The sequence below is a fragment of the Dermacentor variabilis genome, chromosome 10 (assembly GCF_050947875.1).
Source record: "Dermacentor variabilis isolate Ectoservices chromosome 10, ASM5094787v1, whole genome shotgun sequence".
Taxonomy (NCBI): Eukaryota; Metazoa; Arthropoda; class Arachnida; order Ixodida; family Ixodidae; genus Dermacentor; species Dermacentor variabilis.
Window position 1 is genome coordinate 50,744,804 of NC_134577.1, and position 18,693 is coordinate 50,763,496.

The 18,693-nt window shown below is 43.8% G+C and overlaps 1 protein-coding gene across 6 annotated transcripts in view; it reads left to right on the plus strand.

Annotated features, from left to right (window-relative positions):
- Positions 1 to 260: 260 nt before the first annotated feature.
- Positions 261 to 18,693, plus strand: part of Ythdc1 (YTH domain containing 1) — a 48,669-nt gene continuing 30,236 nt past the window's right edge. For 4 of the 6 annotated variants that reach the window (XR_012823387.1, XR_012823388.1, XM_075672695.1 and 1 more), the window contains exons 1-8: positions 261 to 408; positions 945 to 1,034; positions 7,621 to 7,943; positions 8,384 to 8,522; positions 13,461 to 13,622; positions 13,978 to 14,415; positions 16,600 to 16,683; positions 17,537 to 17,581. Coding sequence is in view for 4 of the 6 variants with exons in the window: in XM_075672695.1 (XP_075528810.1) it covers positions 381 to 408; positions 945 to 1,034; positions 7,621 to 7,943; positions 8,384 to 8,522; positions 13,461 to 13,622; positions 13,978 to 14,415; positions 16,600 to 16,683; positions 17,537 to 17,581 (1,309 nt within the window). In the remaining 2 variants the exon portion in view is untranslated. The other 2 variants (XM_075672697.1, XM_075672698.1) reach the window with 2 other exon arrangements.

Here is an 18,693-nt window from a genome sequence, read left to right on the forward strand (position 1 = left end):
TGTTACGGACATCGGCGAGAGAGATCCAACCATGCAACCATGCATCCAACAAAGGCAACTTTTTGTTTTATTTTTTTAACAAAAAAGGTTAGCGCTAAGTGTTGTTTTGAAAGATCTGGACCATACAATGCGATATTTCTGCGAAATTTGCGATACTAGGCGCAGCAGTAGCAGCAGAACCGAAACCGACTGAAACTGCGATGTTAATTTCGAATCCTGTGCGTTGTAAATCCAATCGAAGCCAAGGATAATAATAATAATAAAGACAAGTTTGCGCATGCGCACGGTGGTCTTCGATTGTTTCCGTCTTATTGCTGATAGTTCTATGCTGCTGTAGCCGTGTTAATTTTTGCATTTCTTGAGGGGCGCGGCGTAAAAGAATGACCTCTCAAGACGCCGAAAACAAAGGTAAGTACTTACGACCTGCTATAGTGGTCGTGACGCTGCATTCGGTGCTGTTTTTCCGGCTTCACGGCTTAAGGTGCAGTCGGCGCTCGCGAGTTCGGTCATAGGTTAGTCGTCAAATAATATTTATTAAACTATTACTTTCTTTACCCGTTATTTTTTTTAGCCTTCTTAACATGAATTGTTCCGGCTTGAACCTCCTCTTTCTACGTTTCATGGTGACTTGTTCTTAGCGCAGACTGGATTTAGGGTAAGGCTAATCGATTCTTTTGCTTGTTATGTGATCAGCTCGTTTCCCTTGCTTGTGTAGTTTAGCATAATGCAGTACTTTCGCTTGTCAAAGTGCAGCGAACTGTTACTTTTCGTAGCGCCGAACATTATTTGGACCGTGGTTTATAGGCCTTCGAATGCCATTCGTTTTGTCGGCATGCCTCAACGCTAGAACAACCGGAATGCCAGCCACTGGTGCGACGCCATTGGCACGAATCATTACTTCTATGTGTAGCTCCTGAATGCTTATGCAATGAAACATTCCGCAGACATGGAGGTCAACGTCTTGGACGAACTCCTGGAGAATGCCGATGACGACGATTTGGCAGCGGAGTTAAACAACGAAGAAAAAAAAGTTGGTAAGGGCAACTTCCTGAATGCTTTGAAGTCAGATGAACTCTTCGTTCCTTTGTTTTGTTCTCTTGGCGTTTCATACTTGCGAAGCACTTTTGAAAAGTAGTCCATGTCCAGAGCAGTGTTAATATTGCGCCAGTAAATGCGAAGAGGCGGTAATGCGATGCCGTGGTAGAACTCGTGTTGCATTGGGCTTTGCTACTGCTCGTGTTCAATTGCCATGAAGTTAGGATTTTTCTCTTGACTGTCACTTGCATATCATCAAGTTAGTGCGCAATAGCTATATTTTCGGTAAGTATTGGTTGGCACTACCTTTATTATGATACCACATTTGTTAAGTTGCTAAATCCACACGTCTTCTGCTGAAACATGCCCCATGTAATGATGTGACAGTATAGAGTAGCTTTCGATCAACCAATAAAATAACTTTTGTATCAGTAATGGATGCAAGCATATTGTAAAGGTGTTATGCAAGAACTGTACTATGTTCTTCCCTGTGCTGTAAACATCTCTATTCTCACGAGCATGAAGTAATGAGAGGAATACACGACATAAGCAAAGGTACATAATGGATCAAGAGCTGAGGGAAGTCTACATAACGTTACTTAGAAAAATTAACTCTAGTTTACAAAAAAAAAAAGAAACGAAGACTGGAGCTCAACATTACACTGTGAAGATAAGCTAAGATACTATAAAAGAAGCTTATTGGGGCAGATATTGTACCCAAATAATAGAGAACTTAATTTTGCACACCCAAGACTTCGGGATGCAAACCAGCTGGCTTACAAAAGGATCCGAAAAAAAAAAATGCTACAAAAGAATGCAATCGGGACGTGCCGCTTTGGGTGCGCAAAATCTAAAATGCTGTAGTAATTGTCATCTATCTCGTATCTCCTTTCTTGAAAACTCTTCAGTGCTCCTTTCGTGTCAAGAATGCTATGACGTGCTGGTAACATGCATGTCGATAGATCATGACAAGTATTCTGTCCAGCATGTGTTAAATAAAGGAAAGGCATGCAAGATAGATGAAGATATTGCTTCAGGCAAGGTATACTGCAAAAGGTGCAAACATTTCTTAAGAGGGCAGTGTAGCAGTTACAGCTCTCAATTTGCAGTGATTCCAGAATGACTACGTTTTGAATTACCTGGAAATGAATGGTGGCACTGGGTGAGGCAGTGAACTGGGAATGGAATGATGCAGTTGTGCTATCACCTCAACAGTTAGAGCAGAAAAAGGCTTGAACAAAACTAAATACAGACGGGTCTTTGGGACCTGCTGCTGACGCCTGCCCCCCACACTTTGGGAATGCTAACATGGCTCGTTTACCCCTCCTGGCACACGTTACGGAATACTTCTTTTCTGTTAGTCGCACATTGGCTGAAATATGGAGTGTACATTCAGATGCCCCCCTTTGCAAGAACGTGAAGACATATCTTCTCAGGTGCTCCTTTGAGCAACTGATGTAAAGTGAAACATAGCCGAAGCTCAAGTATATGATCATGGTTTATCTAAACTTCAGGATGAAATTTCTGAAAGTATTCCGACCAAAATAGATAAAGTACATTGCATTCTGTGCAGATGTCCTGCACACACCATTAGGCTGCTATAGATAACGTGAATACTAAGTTGCCGCAGACATATCTGTGGCAGCGGCGCTGGCATATTGAATTTTAATCTTCGTGATTATAGCAGACCTTTGCACTTGATTAGGCTTTCATTGTGGCATGCAGTGAGCACTAGCAATGTAGCTGAAGGAACACACTTGAGGTTTTGCACATTGTGCAGTGTTTGTGTAATTGCTACCCTAATAAGGAGAACTGAGTGCTATTACTGTAATTTTGCTGTAGTGCTTTTACTGCAATACTACTGTATTAAAGGGCTCTTCACCAGGTCTGGCCATTTTAAGCTGACAAGCGCAGTGCATACAATGCACACACACGATCGTGTCTGCCAAGTATTACATCCCTACGCACCACAGAAAGTGCTTAACTTTCAAACCAAATGCCGTTTGCCCTTCTCCTTGTGGGCGCTGCACTCGCACCCGGAGAGTCGACATCAATCGCGCAAGTGTGCCTGTGTACAGGCCCCGACAAAAGTGGTATACTCCACGCAGTGGGAGCTGGAGCAACAGCAAACTGCATCGCAACGCCATCTACAGACAGCATCTGGGATCGACACAGCCAATGGGTGCCCTTTATTATCTGCAGGCATGTCGCTTGACTCGTGTCAATGTAGACGGTGTCGCGATGCAGTGTGCCGCTGCTCCGGCTCCCGCTGCATGGAGTATACCACTTTTGTTGGCGCCTGTACATGGTAGTGCTGTGATCTCACTCATAGTGCCGTGCAACTTCGAGAATTATTCAAGGCAACATCAGTTATTTGTTTAATCTGTTGCTTCAGTTGATGAATTAAAATTTAGAGAAATAATGAAACATGTAAACTGAATGTCTGCATGTTTTTGCTTTACTTCATAGCAAGAGAGATGTAATTCTGTTTCGTCTGCTTGTTCCCACATTGTGCAGTCATGCGTACTGAGTAAAGCTAAGTCATTTTCTACCGTGTTCCAGCACCTGATCATGCTCTGTCTGTGTGTGCCACAGTGTATGTGTAGCACTGACTTATACCGCTAGTCAGGTCTTCTCATGCATATTGCGCAAAATTGTGCGCTGTGTGAAACAAGGTGACCTCGACAGCTCACGCGCGGAACTGTCGGAGGAAGTGTGCCGTGCAGCAAAGCAACACGAGGAGAAAAAAAAGGTGGGGCCAGTGGGCACAATCGTCGCGCGAACCTCTAGCTCTCGTATAGGAGAACTTAGGGATATTGTTTGTGGAGGCTAGACGGGGGCAAGTGTAGAGTGTGTCTATGTTGGCGGTGATGCTCGCATCCTGAAATCATGGGTTCGCAGCACTGGAATATTTCTGCTATTAATTAACCAATTTGAAAAATTATTGCGGTAGAACACTCCCTAAAGGGCATGTAACAGTTTCCAGCATATAACGAAAATTTGCTATGGGGCCTGTTGAGGGGCCCTTTAACATGCGCTGTAACTGTCGATGGCACATGTGGTGGAAGTTGAGCAGTTCTCTGCTTTGAGATAATGGAAGCAGTCTCCAAAAAATGGATGCCAAGCGGCAGTGGTGCTCGGGCTCAATGCTAGCTGTTCCATGAAAAGCAGGTAAGAGTGTTTCCTAGCATCAGTAAGGTCATGTTGGCAGAAACCATAGGTGAGTCAAGCAGCAATGAGAGGGGCATGTATCATTCCACTGTGAGGACAGTGTGTTCAAATGTGACATGCAGCACACCTCATAAGAAATGTACTTGAAAAATATAAGGATGAGCTTATGGTAGTTTTATGGTGTCCTATGATTCTATCATTATTCATTGTCGTCTACATGAACTTCCTACATGGGTTGCAGTGTCTGTGTGGTTGTGTTGTTCTCTTGCTCAGAATGTTGCTTAGGTGGAGGCGAAATACAAAGGCATTCCTTTACTTAAATTTAAGTGCACGCAATCTGTAGCACCCCGCTACATTATCTCTTGTAGCCAGTGTGTTGCTTTGGGGTGCTGAACCCTATAATTCGTTTTTATGAACCTTTTTTACATCCTGTAGCCTTTCGTGGACTGCTGCGACTTTAAAGCGTTGGTGCCCACCAACGCATTACAACCTTGACTGAATCTGTCTGCCTATGATGCATCATCTATATATTCCATCATCTATAGGTCCATGTGTCTACACCAGTAGCTATTAATGTGTCCATAGTCATCTAGTAACACAACAGTACAATGGCTGCAGTTTGCAGCCATTGCAGAGTGCTTCATTAACTCTCCCTACCATGGGGAAAATGGCTGTTTTTGTTTTGTAGGTTACACTAATTTCTTTTCTTCTGGAGAAATGGTTACACTCATCAAAATTTTATGCAAACATGAAAGCAAAACAGAATGAATCTGCTTTTCAAGCATGCAACCTTTATGAACAAGTTTAATGTCATAAAAAAATATGGATTGCCAAAAACAAGATTGTCGAATAAATTTGAACAAAAGTTTTTTCAAGATATGCTTGTAACAAAAAAGAAAAGAAATTCGAAATGTATCTGAAATATGCGGAATGTTTCACTATCTAATAGCCAATATCTTCAAAAAGATTAACTTTTCTTTGAGAGCTATTTGCTTTACAAAAAATTATGGCAGAAACTCCACTGGAGTTGTCTAAGTATACGTAAGCATTGTGCCACTTGCCCATCTCCATGCAGCTGGGTGTCATTATCAATCTTATCAGACTTGATCCGACCAGTATAAACTCTTTTCAACACTGGAAGATCTTGTCAATCCGTGGAGTGATCAGGAATCAATTGCTAATGCTTTCAATGAATATTTTACAGCAGTTTTCATTAGCAATGATAATCCGCTAGTAGTGCGTGAATTCCGACCGAAGATTCTAGAGGCAGAAAACATATTGCTCATTGAAGGGATTACAGCCTTGTTGCTTGAACTGGACACAACCAAATTGGTGGATCCGGATAACGTACCCAACTCATTTTTGAAAAGATATGCCAAATGGTTGGCAAAGTACCTACATTTGATGTTTGAAAAATCACTTTCATCTATGGTGGTGCCTGATGACTGGAGACTCGGTGAAAGAATACCAATATTTAAGAGTGGCAACGCAAAACGAGCCTGCAATTACCGACCCTTTGCCTGAACATCTACATGTTGCAAGATTTTAGAACACATCGTCCTTAGGCACATCCGTGAGTTTTTATGTACCAACTGTATTATTAGTGCAAACCAGCATGGCTTTCGCCAAGGCTTGTCTACCATATGCAGCTGGTAGAAACAGTGCATGATTCTTGTGATATGACTGATAATAAAGGACAGACTACTATATAATCTTCTTAGATTTCAAACATCCAAGAGAATAAGTCAAACTCTTGTAATGTAGGGGGTGCTACCAGGCTTTGTGCTGGGCCCCTTATTGTTCTTGATTTACATAAATGACCTTGTAATTGTCCCGTCAATCAGTCAAATTATTTGCTAACGATTGTGTAATTTACACCGACTTTAGATCGGTGGAAGATCAAATAAAGCTTAATGAATATTTGTCTAAAATTAACAAATAGTGCGATACATGGCAAATGTCGATAAAGCCGAGGAAATCTGTGTGTATCACTACATATCCCATAAACATCAGCCGTTAGTACTTATATACACATAACAACACAACATACTTACCCCCGTATTGAGAAATGCATCTTGACTTCATTTAAATGATGCCTGTCGGGAACACACCAAAAGAAACGCAGTGAGCGTCTTGGGTGCGTTTGCACCAAGTGTCAGTTATATTACGTCAAACAAGGGCTTCAAATTAAGATGCATTTCTGAATATGGGGGTTAGTCAAATAACCGAATGCAAGTACCTGGGTGTTATTATTTCTTCAGCATTGAGCTGGAAGTCACATTTCATAAATGTAATTGGTAACGCCATTAAAAGATTTGGCTTTATCAGACCCATTCTTAAGCTTGCTTCTGCTGAGACTAAGCTTATTGCTTACAAGGCGCTGGTGTGTCCGAAGTTAGCATGTGAACTGTGGGATCAGACCTGGAACAAGTGCAAAGACATGCGCTTCGATTCATATTTTTTCAGTCATGTCACTGTGTAACAAAACTAATCTGCCCATTCTAGAAGTGAGGTGGAAGCAGAAACGATTAAACCTTTTCTATTCCGTCATTAATAGTCTAGTTGCAGTTTTGCTACGTCTCCATCTTAGCTGGCTAGTGCTGAATTGCTTGTGTATGAGTATGAACTAGCAGTGCATCCTTAAGGTTAATTTCCACTGCAGAATAGACAAGTACAGTATGGTGGAGACATGGACTAGTGCTTTCTTTTATGGACTTTCTCCTAAGCATTATGAATCCACTAGACCAGCAACAAGTATCATGGAGGGTGTCTAGATGTCCTACTAGATTTACAGAACTGATGCTGCCGCATAAGCTTCCTTCACTGTCAAATGCATTTGCATGAGTTATTGATATTCCTGCTGTTTCTCTAATTGCCTTGCTGCATCCCTTTCTTTCTTGATATTGAAAATTTGTGCTCTTTTTCTCTAATGGTTACCATTTGCTTTTATTACTTTTTTTTTTGCTGTACACATTTTTATTGCAAGCAGTTAGACATCTGCATCTTTACAACTGTGTATTTTTACATTTATGTGTAGCATGTTTTGCTCAAACTCGTTTTTTTTTATTTTCAACCAGTGCTTGCTGCTAAGGTCTACTATACTGGTAACCAGAGATGTAAAGCTGGCCTCTAGCTTTTCACCTAATTTCTTTTGTACAACGCATGAGTATTGTGCAGTAACGCATTCAACATCAAACTACAGGAACTTCATGCTTAATGAAGAGCAATCTTGTATAGCCATGAAACGTGCCATATACCACGTGACAATATATTTATTAAAATTTTTTTTTTTTGTATTGGGGACCTTACTCAGAACCTTCTGTGCTTGGTTCATTGTATTTGAAATAGCCCTTCTGCAGGTGAAAACTAAATTAATCCCCCTTCTAATTAGCACCCTGAAATATGCTATTGCAGGTAAACGGATGCCTTTGACACCTACCGCACCACCGTCCACAAAGGCCTCTCTAGCTGCTGCTGCCAAAAAGAACTCTGCCACTGCTAAGCCTGTCAAGAGGGTGGCTTCAGCTGATAAGACTTCGTCTCAGAAGAAAATGTTGCCACCTTCTAAGGCCCCTCCTTCCAAGCCCACTTCGACGCCTAAGAAGAAACCTCCTGCCAACGTGCCCATCAGTTCGGCCTCAGTTGGGCCTTCCACTTCTGCGACTGTTTCTTCGACGAGTTCTACGTTGGCTCAATCCAAGAGTAGCTCCCAGCCGAAGCTGGTTAAAAAGATACCTGTGAGTGTTTTCCTTGGGCTAGTGCATCTTCAGACCGTTGGCTGTACGTGTGGCCACAGTCGAACCATTGAGGATGTATAGAATGGGAATTTAACCACCTCAATCAGGCATGGTGGCACTTCAGGTGTGGGTTTAGTTCTGGCATTTTTGCATCATTGAAAACAGGCGAAAGGGAGCTTCAGAGCATCCACAGTGCTGGCTCCACACATGAACTTGAGAAATTAACTTGGGTGTTTAACCTCAAAGAAACATCTTTGCAACAGTTACTGCATTGGTTAGCAATTATAGATAATGAAGAGAAAAACAAAATAGAACATTGATATGGCTGCGTTGCCATTTAATGTGCTGCTTCTTGAGCAGAACTTTTCACAACATTGCCTCTTCCAGTTCTGTTTATTCCGTGTTGTAAGTGATCCACAATTCATCTTGATGTGCTGCAGCAAACAAAGATTGCCGCCAAGTCTCCCACAACTGCCGAGAAACCTGTGGTGATGAAAGCCAAGCCAGTGGTGTCTGCAACGGGAGAGCCAAAGATGTCTGCTGAAGACCTCCTCACAGCTGAGCAAGCTGCTCAGAAAGGTATTGGCAGTAGTCCGAGTTTTTAGCCTTTAATTTTAGCCTTTTTGCATATTTCGTGCAAAAAACAATTGAGATTGTACCAGTATAGACAGTAATTGCGAGCAATCCGCCTTTTTCGTGTTCTTGTGCTCCCCTTGCCGCATGCCGCTGGAAACATTTTGGAAGGGTATCGGGGGGGCTTTTGCTGGTTGATTTGTGTACCTGCGCCCATGTTGAGCATGCATGGGTTGTGTGTTTTGCGGTTCGAGATGAATTAATAGTCGCATTTCCGGGGCAGCTTGTTTGTCATTCCTGGGTGAGCAGTCCTGAGTGCACCGTTGGGCTAACAGTATGGCCGATAAAGGGACGCTGAGTTCTGTCTGCCGCTGTGGCTGCCTTGGAGTTGGTTGTCGCTGATGTCTGCTCTTGCACCTCGATTTTTGTATTCATTTTGCACACTCATTAATCATTTTGCATATTCAAAAAGTCTTCGAGCGCAGCCTTCCATGTGCACCTTGGCTTTGCCAAAGCGGTGCATTTCTTTACGTCAACATCCGCAGCCACAGGTCGTTGTTAGCTTCGGTTATTTTGGAAACGGCTCATTGCTGATATGAAGTAATGTCAAAACGTAGCTAAACATATCTGCACGCATGAGCCGCGCTGTTCCATCCTGAAATGAGTCAATATGAGCGGCCGAGTTACTTAAGCAATGGAACCTGTGACCCAGACACTTATATAATGAGCTGTTATAAGTGATTCTCGATTTTTTTTTTTAACCTCGTCACACTTACAGTTTGCACGTGCCATAATGTATTAGCAGAGAAAACTATGCTTAACATAAGTGTTCATTTATAAGCCGTGTAGTTCTATTGCGAGGACGCAGATACCATCATGGTCAAAGCTTGTTACATTAATCCTTTCAACACAAGTCCACAGTGTGGCGTCTATCTCTTACCTGATGTGGAGAGCTGCCAACACACTCTCTCACGAGCAAACATAAAGGCAATGCTTTGTTTGACCCTTAGAAATTGTGTGATTGCCATAGAGATAAGGATGAAAGGAAGTGCGCTACTTGCCACTCGCCGTGAGAAAACAGCCACATTAGCTATTTAGTGCACTGTAGCACAGCAGAGAAATGAGACGCCGGGAACTCAATCGCGATATGAGGGATAGCCTCCAAGTTTGGCACGTCATAGGCATCCAAACTGGAAGTAGTGGCATCTACGCGAACATCCAAAATCAAAAGTGCACTGTGCGCCACAGTGACGTTCAGTAAGCGGAGTGTTGTGGGCATGCCCTGTTTCTGTAGCCTTCGCAGTGCAAGGCATTGAAGATGGAGTGGGAGCACCGTGAAGGGGATCAAAGGCAATCTTTGGTTGCCAAGAACTCTGCTTCTGCTGGACACATTGAAGTACTCTTTGCTGCAAAATATTTCTGGAGTAGTCTATATTAGAATTAAATGTATTTCTCAATTTGAATAAAATGTGTTAGGGCCCCTTCAAAGGGGATTCTTTAACATGACATATATATAAAAAATAGTGAGTGACCTTGTGTGTTACATACTTATTAAAAAAACTTGTTAAAAAAATAGATGTTAAAGGGACACTAAAGGTTACCAGAAAGTCAAGTTAAAGTGGTAGAGCAATGTTCTAGAACGTCTAAGGCGTCAATATAATCGCGAACAGAGCTTTAGTAACCGAGAAATTGAGGTAAATGCATGACACGATTTGAGACCCCCCAGCGACATTCCGGTACTAGCCTGATGACGAAAGCACTCCTCATAATTTGTGTTACTACTACTCAACTACTCGTATTAAAAATATCATTTCATTCGATTATAAGACGGAAGAAAATGCTACTTGTCTACGTCTATTCGATTCTAAGAAAAAATAACATTTTGACGTTACCCTTCAGTTTCGTTTCGTTTCGAAAGGTTTCGTTTTCGCTCGACTCTCCGCGATCGACTCTGCGCCGCACACGCTTTGGAGTTTCAGTAGTTTCGTTATCGCGTCGTGCTGTGCGGGTTCTGCTGACTCGCGAAACTTTCATTTCGAACAAGCAGTGAGAATGCCACGTTCTTGTGATGTCGTGGGAAGCCCTCGTTGCTTTCCCGCTCCGGAGAGCCGGTGTCGAGGCCGCCGTCGTAGTACGCAACGACGCCGGCAGCGTGAGCCCTCAGCAGCAGGTCGCGCTCGTCAATGCTCAAATCGCTGAAGTTGAGCCCAGCATCGCGAGCCAATCTGTCGTTGTCAGGGTCCATTGCGACAAGAGTCGAAGTTTGCGTCATAGAATAAAGTACCAGCTTATGGTCGCGCGTTTCTCCTTCCGCTAGCCACCATACTCCCGCTTTCCCTCTGCTGTCGGCTCTGCCTTGGCTCCGTTTCTGGCCGCGCGTTTGCGTTTTGCGCAGAAAAGCCGTAGCGCCGTCTGCGGACGCCGTTCTACTCGCCGATGGCGCAACGTCACTATGAGACCATGATGTCAGTACTCCTCGATCGGATGGCGGGCGATTTGAACTGCGCTAGAGGTACGCGGACGCTTCAGAACGCATATTCTCTTAAAGTAAGTCTCTCCTTGGCACGAAACAAGCGTTTAGAGGTTTCTGGGATGGTATTTCGACAGTCTACGTTCACTTAATAGTAACCTTTAGTGTCCCTTTAAAATGCAGAATAAGTGTTCCCTGTCATATTGGTACAGGACACACACTCATAATGTGAGTTGATGCTCTTGTGTTCTGGCACATCATCGTAGCGACTGTAAAATTAAAATTCTAGTTTACTACTGGTGGTTTGGTTTTAATGCAGTACTGCTTAAAGGGGCCCTGAACCACTTTTTATTGAAGTTGAGAAAGACATTTGAAGTGAAGATAGGCTATTTCAGAACCACTTTGCCGCAAAAAGTACTTCAATACGTTCAGCAGAAGCGGAGTTATCGGCAATCAAACACGGCCTCAGCTGTGCTCCCCTTCCTCCTCCAATGCCTTGCACTGCGAAGGCTACAGCGGAGATGTCACCGGGGCGCGCAGTTGAAATTTCCGATTTGGTGCCTATGCCGCGCTACACGTAAGTCAAACGCGGCTGTCCTCAGAGAGCCGCAGTGCGCTTAGCCACTGGACCTGTGGCGGCACCTCGCGGTGGCCGTGGTGTAGCCGAGCGCAGCGACCAATAGCAGCCGCGTATTGGAGTGTGCTTTATGACGAAATAGAGCACACAGAAAAGAGTTAGGATCATGGGGTTTTTGAAACGAGAGTGTTTGAGAAAAAGGTGACTTGGCGCTCCACTTGCGAGCTCCATGAACCGCATACGACAGCAGAAGTTGGCCGAGATGTTCACAACAGCGTATGCTACCTGCGGATTATGTTATTTCACCAAGCCCAAGGGGTGGTTCAGTGCCCCTTTAAAGTGCAGATTTTTGAAGCTCCTACAGTTTACATTGTAAGGAGTGTATGCGATACTTGCCCTAATGAGGTTAAAACAAGTTCTTCCTAAATGAGCAGTATGCATTTATTGTATCACAGTTGCTGTTAATCTCATACTGCGAACCGCAGTGTTATACTCGCTTGCAGATGAGATAGTACATAGGCAAGCTTTAATAAAAGTGTTATGTGAATAAATATGCACTAATAGCAGTTTAGTGAGTGCTGTTTCCTACTATAGGGGTTTAGGTTAGGATCACTTATGCCATCTTGTTATGCCTATGCTGTGTGTGCTTGCTGAAGAAAATGAGGGTGAAGTGCTGAAGTCTACAAATGCTTGCTAGCATTTGACTGTGCAGTGTGTTGGTGTAGAATAAAACTATGTACTCTATCGTCTGGCGCATGAAATCTTCGAGGCCAGCACTTTCAGGGCCCAGATATTGGGGTGTATCCATTCGTATGCTGTATTATAAGGTTGGATGAATATTGGTTCATTGTTCAGTGCAAATCTGTAATAATTCCAGGTGTATGTCCGGGCCATTTTCCACCTGTTATGTTGAGTGGCCAGTCCCACTAATAAGTGGCATGGGGTCACGCAAGCAATCGTAGTGCCAAAAGAATAAGGAAGTAGGTGGCTTTAGAATAATGTATATCTTATGTATGGTGAATGTAAGTGCTTAGGATGGTAGAGGGCATGCCTCTTAAAGACATTTAGTTTAGCCTACGGGAATGCAAACCTAAAGAAAACAGTGGACAGTTGCACCATCTCGGGCCTTGCGTAAAGCTTGTCCAAGCCAATACGGTTATTCCATTAGCATGCATCTTGCTGTTTTTATGCCAATGCTTTCCGATCACATCTGTGGACACCAAAATTACTGGATAATCTCACAAACTGGGCATGTCAGGCCTGCCTTTCTGAGGCACCTTATCGCTGTTTGTAACTTTTATATCACACCACTCATTATTTCCAATTCAAATGAGCTTACAAAAAGCAGAAGCATAGAACCATTTATTGGCACGGAACGATAGCAATAGCGCAGCCACCAAGACAATTCACACTGAAGCTGGAACCATCATTGCTGTCATATTTGACAGCACTTTTTCTTAGTGTATGCAAACATTGTGCATGTTCAACTTGCCAAGTAATGTATGGTAACATAGCATACATGAGTCATGGAAAGGCAATAGAGCACGCAGAGTGTGGATGAGCTATTTCTTTTTATATGTAAGGCATTGACATTTGCTTAAAGGAGTCTAATAATCATTACAAGAACTGGCTCATTATGTGTCAGTCCCAAGCATGCCAAACATGCGGGCGTTTTATAGACTTCCTTCCCCTCCCCTTTCCATAACTTTTTGCACCCTTTTTGCCTTGCCAAGCTTTCACTTGTGATAGGACTGGCCTATTGCGCTTCCAGAATGGTAATCTAGTGCAACTTCGCACTTCTCTTTAACGGTTCTGTTGAGGTAAACAGTAAATACTACTTTTTCTTCATTATTGTGTTTACCTGCACAAAATCTGACAGTCATGTTGGCCTTGACAGGAATGGTGATTAAGAAGACAGTGGCGAAAAAGATACCAACCACACATCAGACACAGAACAAGCCAATCAAAAAGGTTGTGGCCCCACCAAGAGCAGCTGCCGTGAAAGTCTCTGAGACTACGTCTGCAACAAAGGTGAAGCCCGAGAAGGTGGCTGTTACAGGTGGGTGTAGTGAATGTGACGAGGGCCATTTGTCACATGCTCTTTTTAAGAAACTAACACCTGTTGGTGTGCTGCCACATTGAGAATCAAGTTGGCAAATATTTTTTAAGAGTTCCTTACTGGTGACCCTGTAAAGTTGCTTGTAGAATGTGTTTTGTATGTGAGTCCGCAAAGTCTTAGGTTAGATTGAAACTGGATTACCTTGCTGAAGAAAGATAGTATGTGGTCTTCTCCATAGTAATCTTGGGGGAAGGAAAAACAATCTTGTTAAGGTAAATGCTCCGCTATATTAAGGCATCATTTGCAATGAAGCCTTACTGTTTATGCTCATTGCATCAATTTGCCTTCTTGACAGCCCCCAAGCCATCTGCGGTCTCCCCAAGTGTCGTCGTAGCCTCAAGCAAGATGCATGTGCCAGATGAAGACCCAGATCGACTTCATGTGACTCCCACCGCGGAAGAATTACAAGTTGCGGAAGAGCCTCTTCCCCCACCACCTATGGTCAGTGGAGGCTCATCGTCTAGTATGCACACGCGCACTTTGGACCCTGTTACGAGCTTTGTCATGGGAGGTGGCTCAAGTCACATGAGCTGTGTCTCCGAGGGCCGAGGTGGTGGAAATACTAAAGCCAATCCGGACTACGACACCAGAAGTGAGGCATCGTCTTCTGGCCATGAGAGCTGTTCATGCAGCCTCGGCTCTAGCACTTCGAGGTCACGGTCAGTGTCCAGGTCCAGGTCACGCTCCAGGTCACAGTCTTACAGTGGCTCATCTTCAGCGGCTTCAGAACCAGGTGAGCAGTCTGTGAGCAGGGTGTTGGGGGGGGGGGGGTGTTATTGAGCTGGGCTGTATCGGGTGGATACACTGAATACTTCTTGTGTAGCAGATGTCACTTCTACCAACAGTGCTTTGTGACTATAGTATAGATTATATATGATATGTGAGATGAGCAGACTTTTTCATCCATCCAATTTATCCTGAGAAACGTCATGGAGTTCCCCCTGTAGCGTACCATTAGAGCTTAGAGGCTCAAATTGAAAAATTGGGTGATGTGAGGAATGGAGGAGGGCTGCATAGTTAGAGGTACCATCCATGTGACGCATGTGAATGGTATTCTGGCCTGATATTTGCCATCTTGATTAGGTCAAATTATTCGGTGTAACATAATACAGTTGAATCTCATTAATTCGAACACTCTTAATTCTAACTCCCGGTTTATTCTGACGCCTTGGTCCCATTAAAAGCTATGTGTATTCCAATGGGCGAAAACGCCCGGTAATTCGAACGCGCAAGCATTTGCAGCGGTTAATTCAAACAGCGCTCTGACCGTGTCTCGGCAGTGCGCCAAATCGCGTGGCGGTGGTGCTTCTGACCAGCATTGCTCTGACTCCGCCATGGAGAAAAGGCTTACCTTGGAGGAAACGCCATGCTTGGGGTAGGGGGAGAAAAAGAACCGTGGTGAAAATTTTACTCTCTCCCACTGCGCTGCCGTTTCTGCGTCGTGCCGCAATTCTCCAGCCACACTAGCAGCAAAACGCGCACCGTGGTGGAAGGGATCGGTCCTGGGCTGATTTTTTGTGGCTCGCCATGGCAGCAAGCGAGCCGCGAGTGGAGACCAATAAGAGTGGCCGCTACAGTCGCATATGCTCTATTCGTACTTGTGTCTGTTTCAGCCCGACTGCTCGTTTTGCACTGTCGTCTGCTTGCGTCAGCTCTCGCTCGCGCTTTTGGTTATCTTGGTCTTGTTTGCGCTTGTTTTTTTACAATGACGTGTCTAAACTGAGCTGTCCTGATGGAAAGGTTGTTGGAGACGGCGCTCCATATCCGAATTCTGTACGACAAGACAGACCCTGAATACAAAGACGCGAAGGTGACACCCAGTACCTCATTCTCCTTGTCTTTTGATTGCGGCGAAACCGCAACAGAAAGGAGCACATCGACATGATTATGATCAGCGGCAGCAACTTCATCATCTTGATAAGACATGACTCGCGTTAAGAACGCAGGATGAAGAAGGTAAACACAGCGCCGATCTGTTAGCAGACGAAGGAAATCATGCGAGCACGCAGGGGCAAGCAGCAGCGGAGGCCCAGTCCTGGCCTCGGCAACTCCATTGCTTCAGTGGCTGTAGGTGGCAGAGATAATCAGTGCTATTCAGCAGGCTGGTGGGGAAAGCAAATCTGCTTCCCTCCTACCCTTCCTTGAAACTACGCGCTCGTAACTCCCTCATTTTTGACGGCCTCCGCGCTCGCGCCTCCGTGTAGGCGCTGGCGCCGCTAGCCCCGCCAGCCCAGTGCTTGCTTGGCCCGCTCCTTGAAGTTTCATTTTCTACCATTATCAGAAAGCGAGCATTGGCCGCCGTGGGCAGTTTCATGGTCCTCGCTCGCTGTGTGCTTGCATGCCGCAATATTTCACGACTCACACCGTTTGTGCATTGTGCCATGGTACATGAGGGCTTCAAAAAGCAAGTCCTTCTTTTAATTTGAACTTATCCTCGTGTCACTGCCACAGCTTAGTTGGGGTTAATTAAAAAGTTAAGCCAGCAATAAGTTCTTATCAGCTAATAAATTTGTTTGCTGAACAAACACCCATATGTTTTAAAGTGGTAATTTGAATGTGCCACTTTAATTAACCTGGTTTAGCTTGTGCCTTTACTGTTGTGCCGTTTACTTAATGTACATTGATGGATTTGCAGTTTTGTTAGGGACTGTAACAAATCCTTATCTTAAAGCAATTAGAGTAGCGGTGTTTCCAGGTTAGCAAAATGAGCATTGTATTCTTTTTCACTTGGTTGTTTTTGCCCAGTGAGTTGTCAGCGACTATCTGGATTCTGTTGTGGCTAAACTTAGAGTGGTGACAGGAACAAGCTGGTGCAGATGAATAAGGTTAAGGCTGTTCTACATCTCATCATGACCTTGCTGTCTGTGTGTCTGACTACATTGCGTTGACTGTGTACGGAACATTTATTCTTTTTTAGGCAATCGTTCACCAAGACACCATGTCTCTCGCAAGAGGCGTCATTCTCCAATCATCTATGACAGAAAGAACAGAAGTGTGGAGAGTGAGTGTTTCTGGCTTTCTAGACCAGTGGTCTCAAAGATGTCCTGTGTAGTTGTGTGGCCTACCAGGAAGTTTCTTTATGCACTATGAAGTGATGCTCAGGTGGTACTTTAAGATGATCCAGGAAGCATACTATTTTTTTCAGTAAGGAAATATATTAGGTTGAAGAGAAAATGGAGGGCTGGGGGGGGGGGGGGCTGATATATTTATCACATCAAAACACATGTTCAAATGTGCATCTAGAAGTAACCATGTTAACATTCAGCTTGAAAGAAGCTCTTTTGCAGCCAGTAATGGTGTTTTATTTAAGGAGGGCCTTCACATGGCTTAAAGGGATACTAAACAAGAACAGTGAGTTGAGCTGCATTCGTAAATTACAGTTCCTCTTTAGCAAATAGGCCACTTTTACCTCTAGAGTATTTTTGGTAAGCCAGGAAGAGTTGTAAAAATGGAAGACAGTTGGTGGCGCTGCCCTGAATTTCCCTGCATCAGATTGCCATGATGTCATTGAATCTGAATGTTCGATTGGTTCTTTCTTATTTCTTAAAAGAATTTACTACAAAAACTTTGTCATTTTCTTTTGCAAGATAGTGCGATCATTATGCGAGTAAATACGGTACAACTTATATCAAGGTTTGACTGCTCTTCAATGCCCTTACTACGCTTTCATGTGCTTTCATGACAGATTGTGAAAGACGAGCATCAACTTTGAAAATTGCAGTGCACTGAGTTCACGTGCAAACTATAAGAATACTTTGCATTTGTGGTGTCTGAGAAACGAGCATTAATCTGGTGATCTGCAGCACAAATTGATTTGGTTTGTTGGTAGCTGACAAGTGGCTTCTTGTTTTCAGGAACGCCAAAGCGGCCACGAGTTTCTTCATCTGTTGGAAGACGAGGTGAGTCATTGTCACCCGAGTCTGTTGATGATGGGTGGTAACCTTTATACTGACGAGATTAATTCGGTTAAAAGTTACGCACATGATTATTACAATTATTTGAAGTGGTTGCATTTGCCAAAGAGATTACACCGAGAATCCTTTGACTCCCCTTGCTGGCTCAGTCGTGGTGGCATTCTAATGTTCAGTAGAAGGGTTTGATTTCCGTTAAGGTAGCTGAATCCAAGGAAAAATGAAATGCAATATGCTTTTGTACTTAAATATGGGTGCACGGTAAAGTACCCGATGTGGTAAAACACTCTGTATTCATGCACTGCAATGTCGCCTATAGCCCACTGTGCCATCAGTGATTGAAATGTGCTTGCTTCAGAGTGTGTGGCATCTATCTGTGGCCTGTTGTTGGCTACATGGGCAGGCATAAAGTTTAGTTCATTGTGTGTTCAAAGAAACGAACATGCAATAGAATTTGTGCTCCGCTGGCAGTTGTTGGGCAGATGTAGCATTTTAACCATTTGCTTGAATGCCCACAGGAAATATGCTACATGCATGTCCTGGGAGAGGCATTTAGTAGATTGTTCCTCAGCGCTAGTTAATAGGCAGTGCTAAATGCTGTGGTGTTATGCACAAGACTGAGATCGAAGCATTCTACTTTCTTGCAACAACTGTGCCGCCTTTTGTTAAGCCTAACTGGGCTGAATTGGACTTTACGAAAATGCCGCGTAATGAAATACGTTGGTAGAGGTGAGGTGAGACAAGTGAAAGACAATTTTGCCATTCACCAAAGGCGGCAATACCTATTATAGAGATCAAAAATGTGCTCCTCACTTGATATGTCTGTCAGCTTGTCATCAAAAATGCCTCTGAGCAAAAGAATTATTCTTGTCTCTGAGTGAGATCGCTACTTTCTGTTTGCCTCCACTGCGCTGCAGTAGTTCCATTGAAGTGATGGAATAGTGGGAGCATGCTTTGCAGAGCAACTGAGCTGTTCATTTCCAAGTTAGCTTTTGACTTGAAAATGTACATCCATGGCATGGATGGATGGATGTCATCAGAATCCATTTTGAAATGGGTGGTGGTAAATGTCACAAAACTACATTTACTTTCCTTCTGCA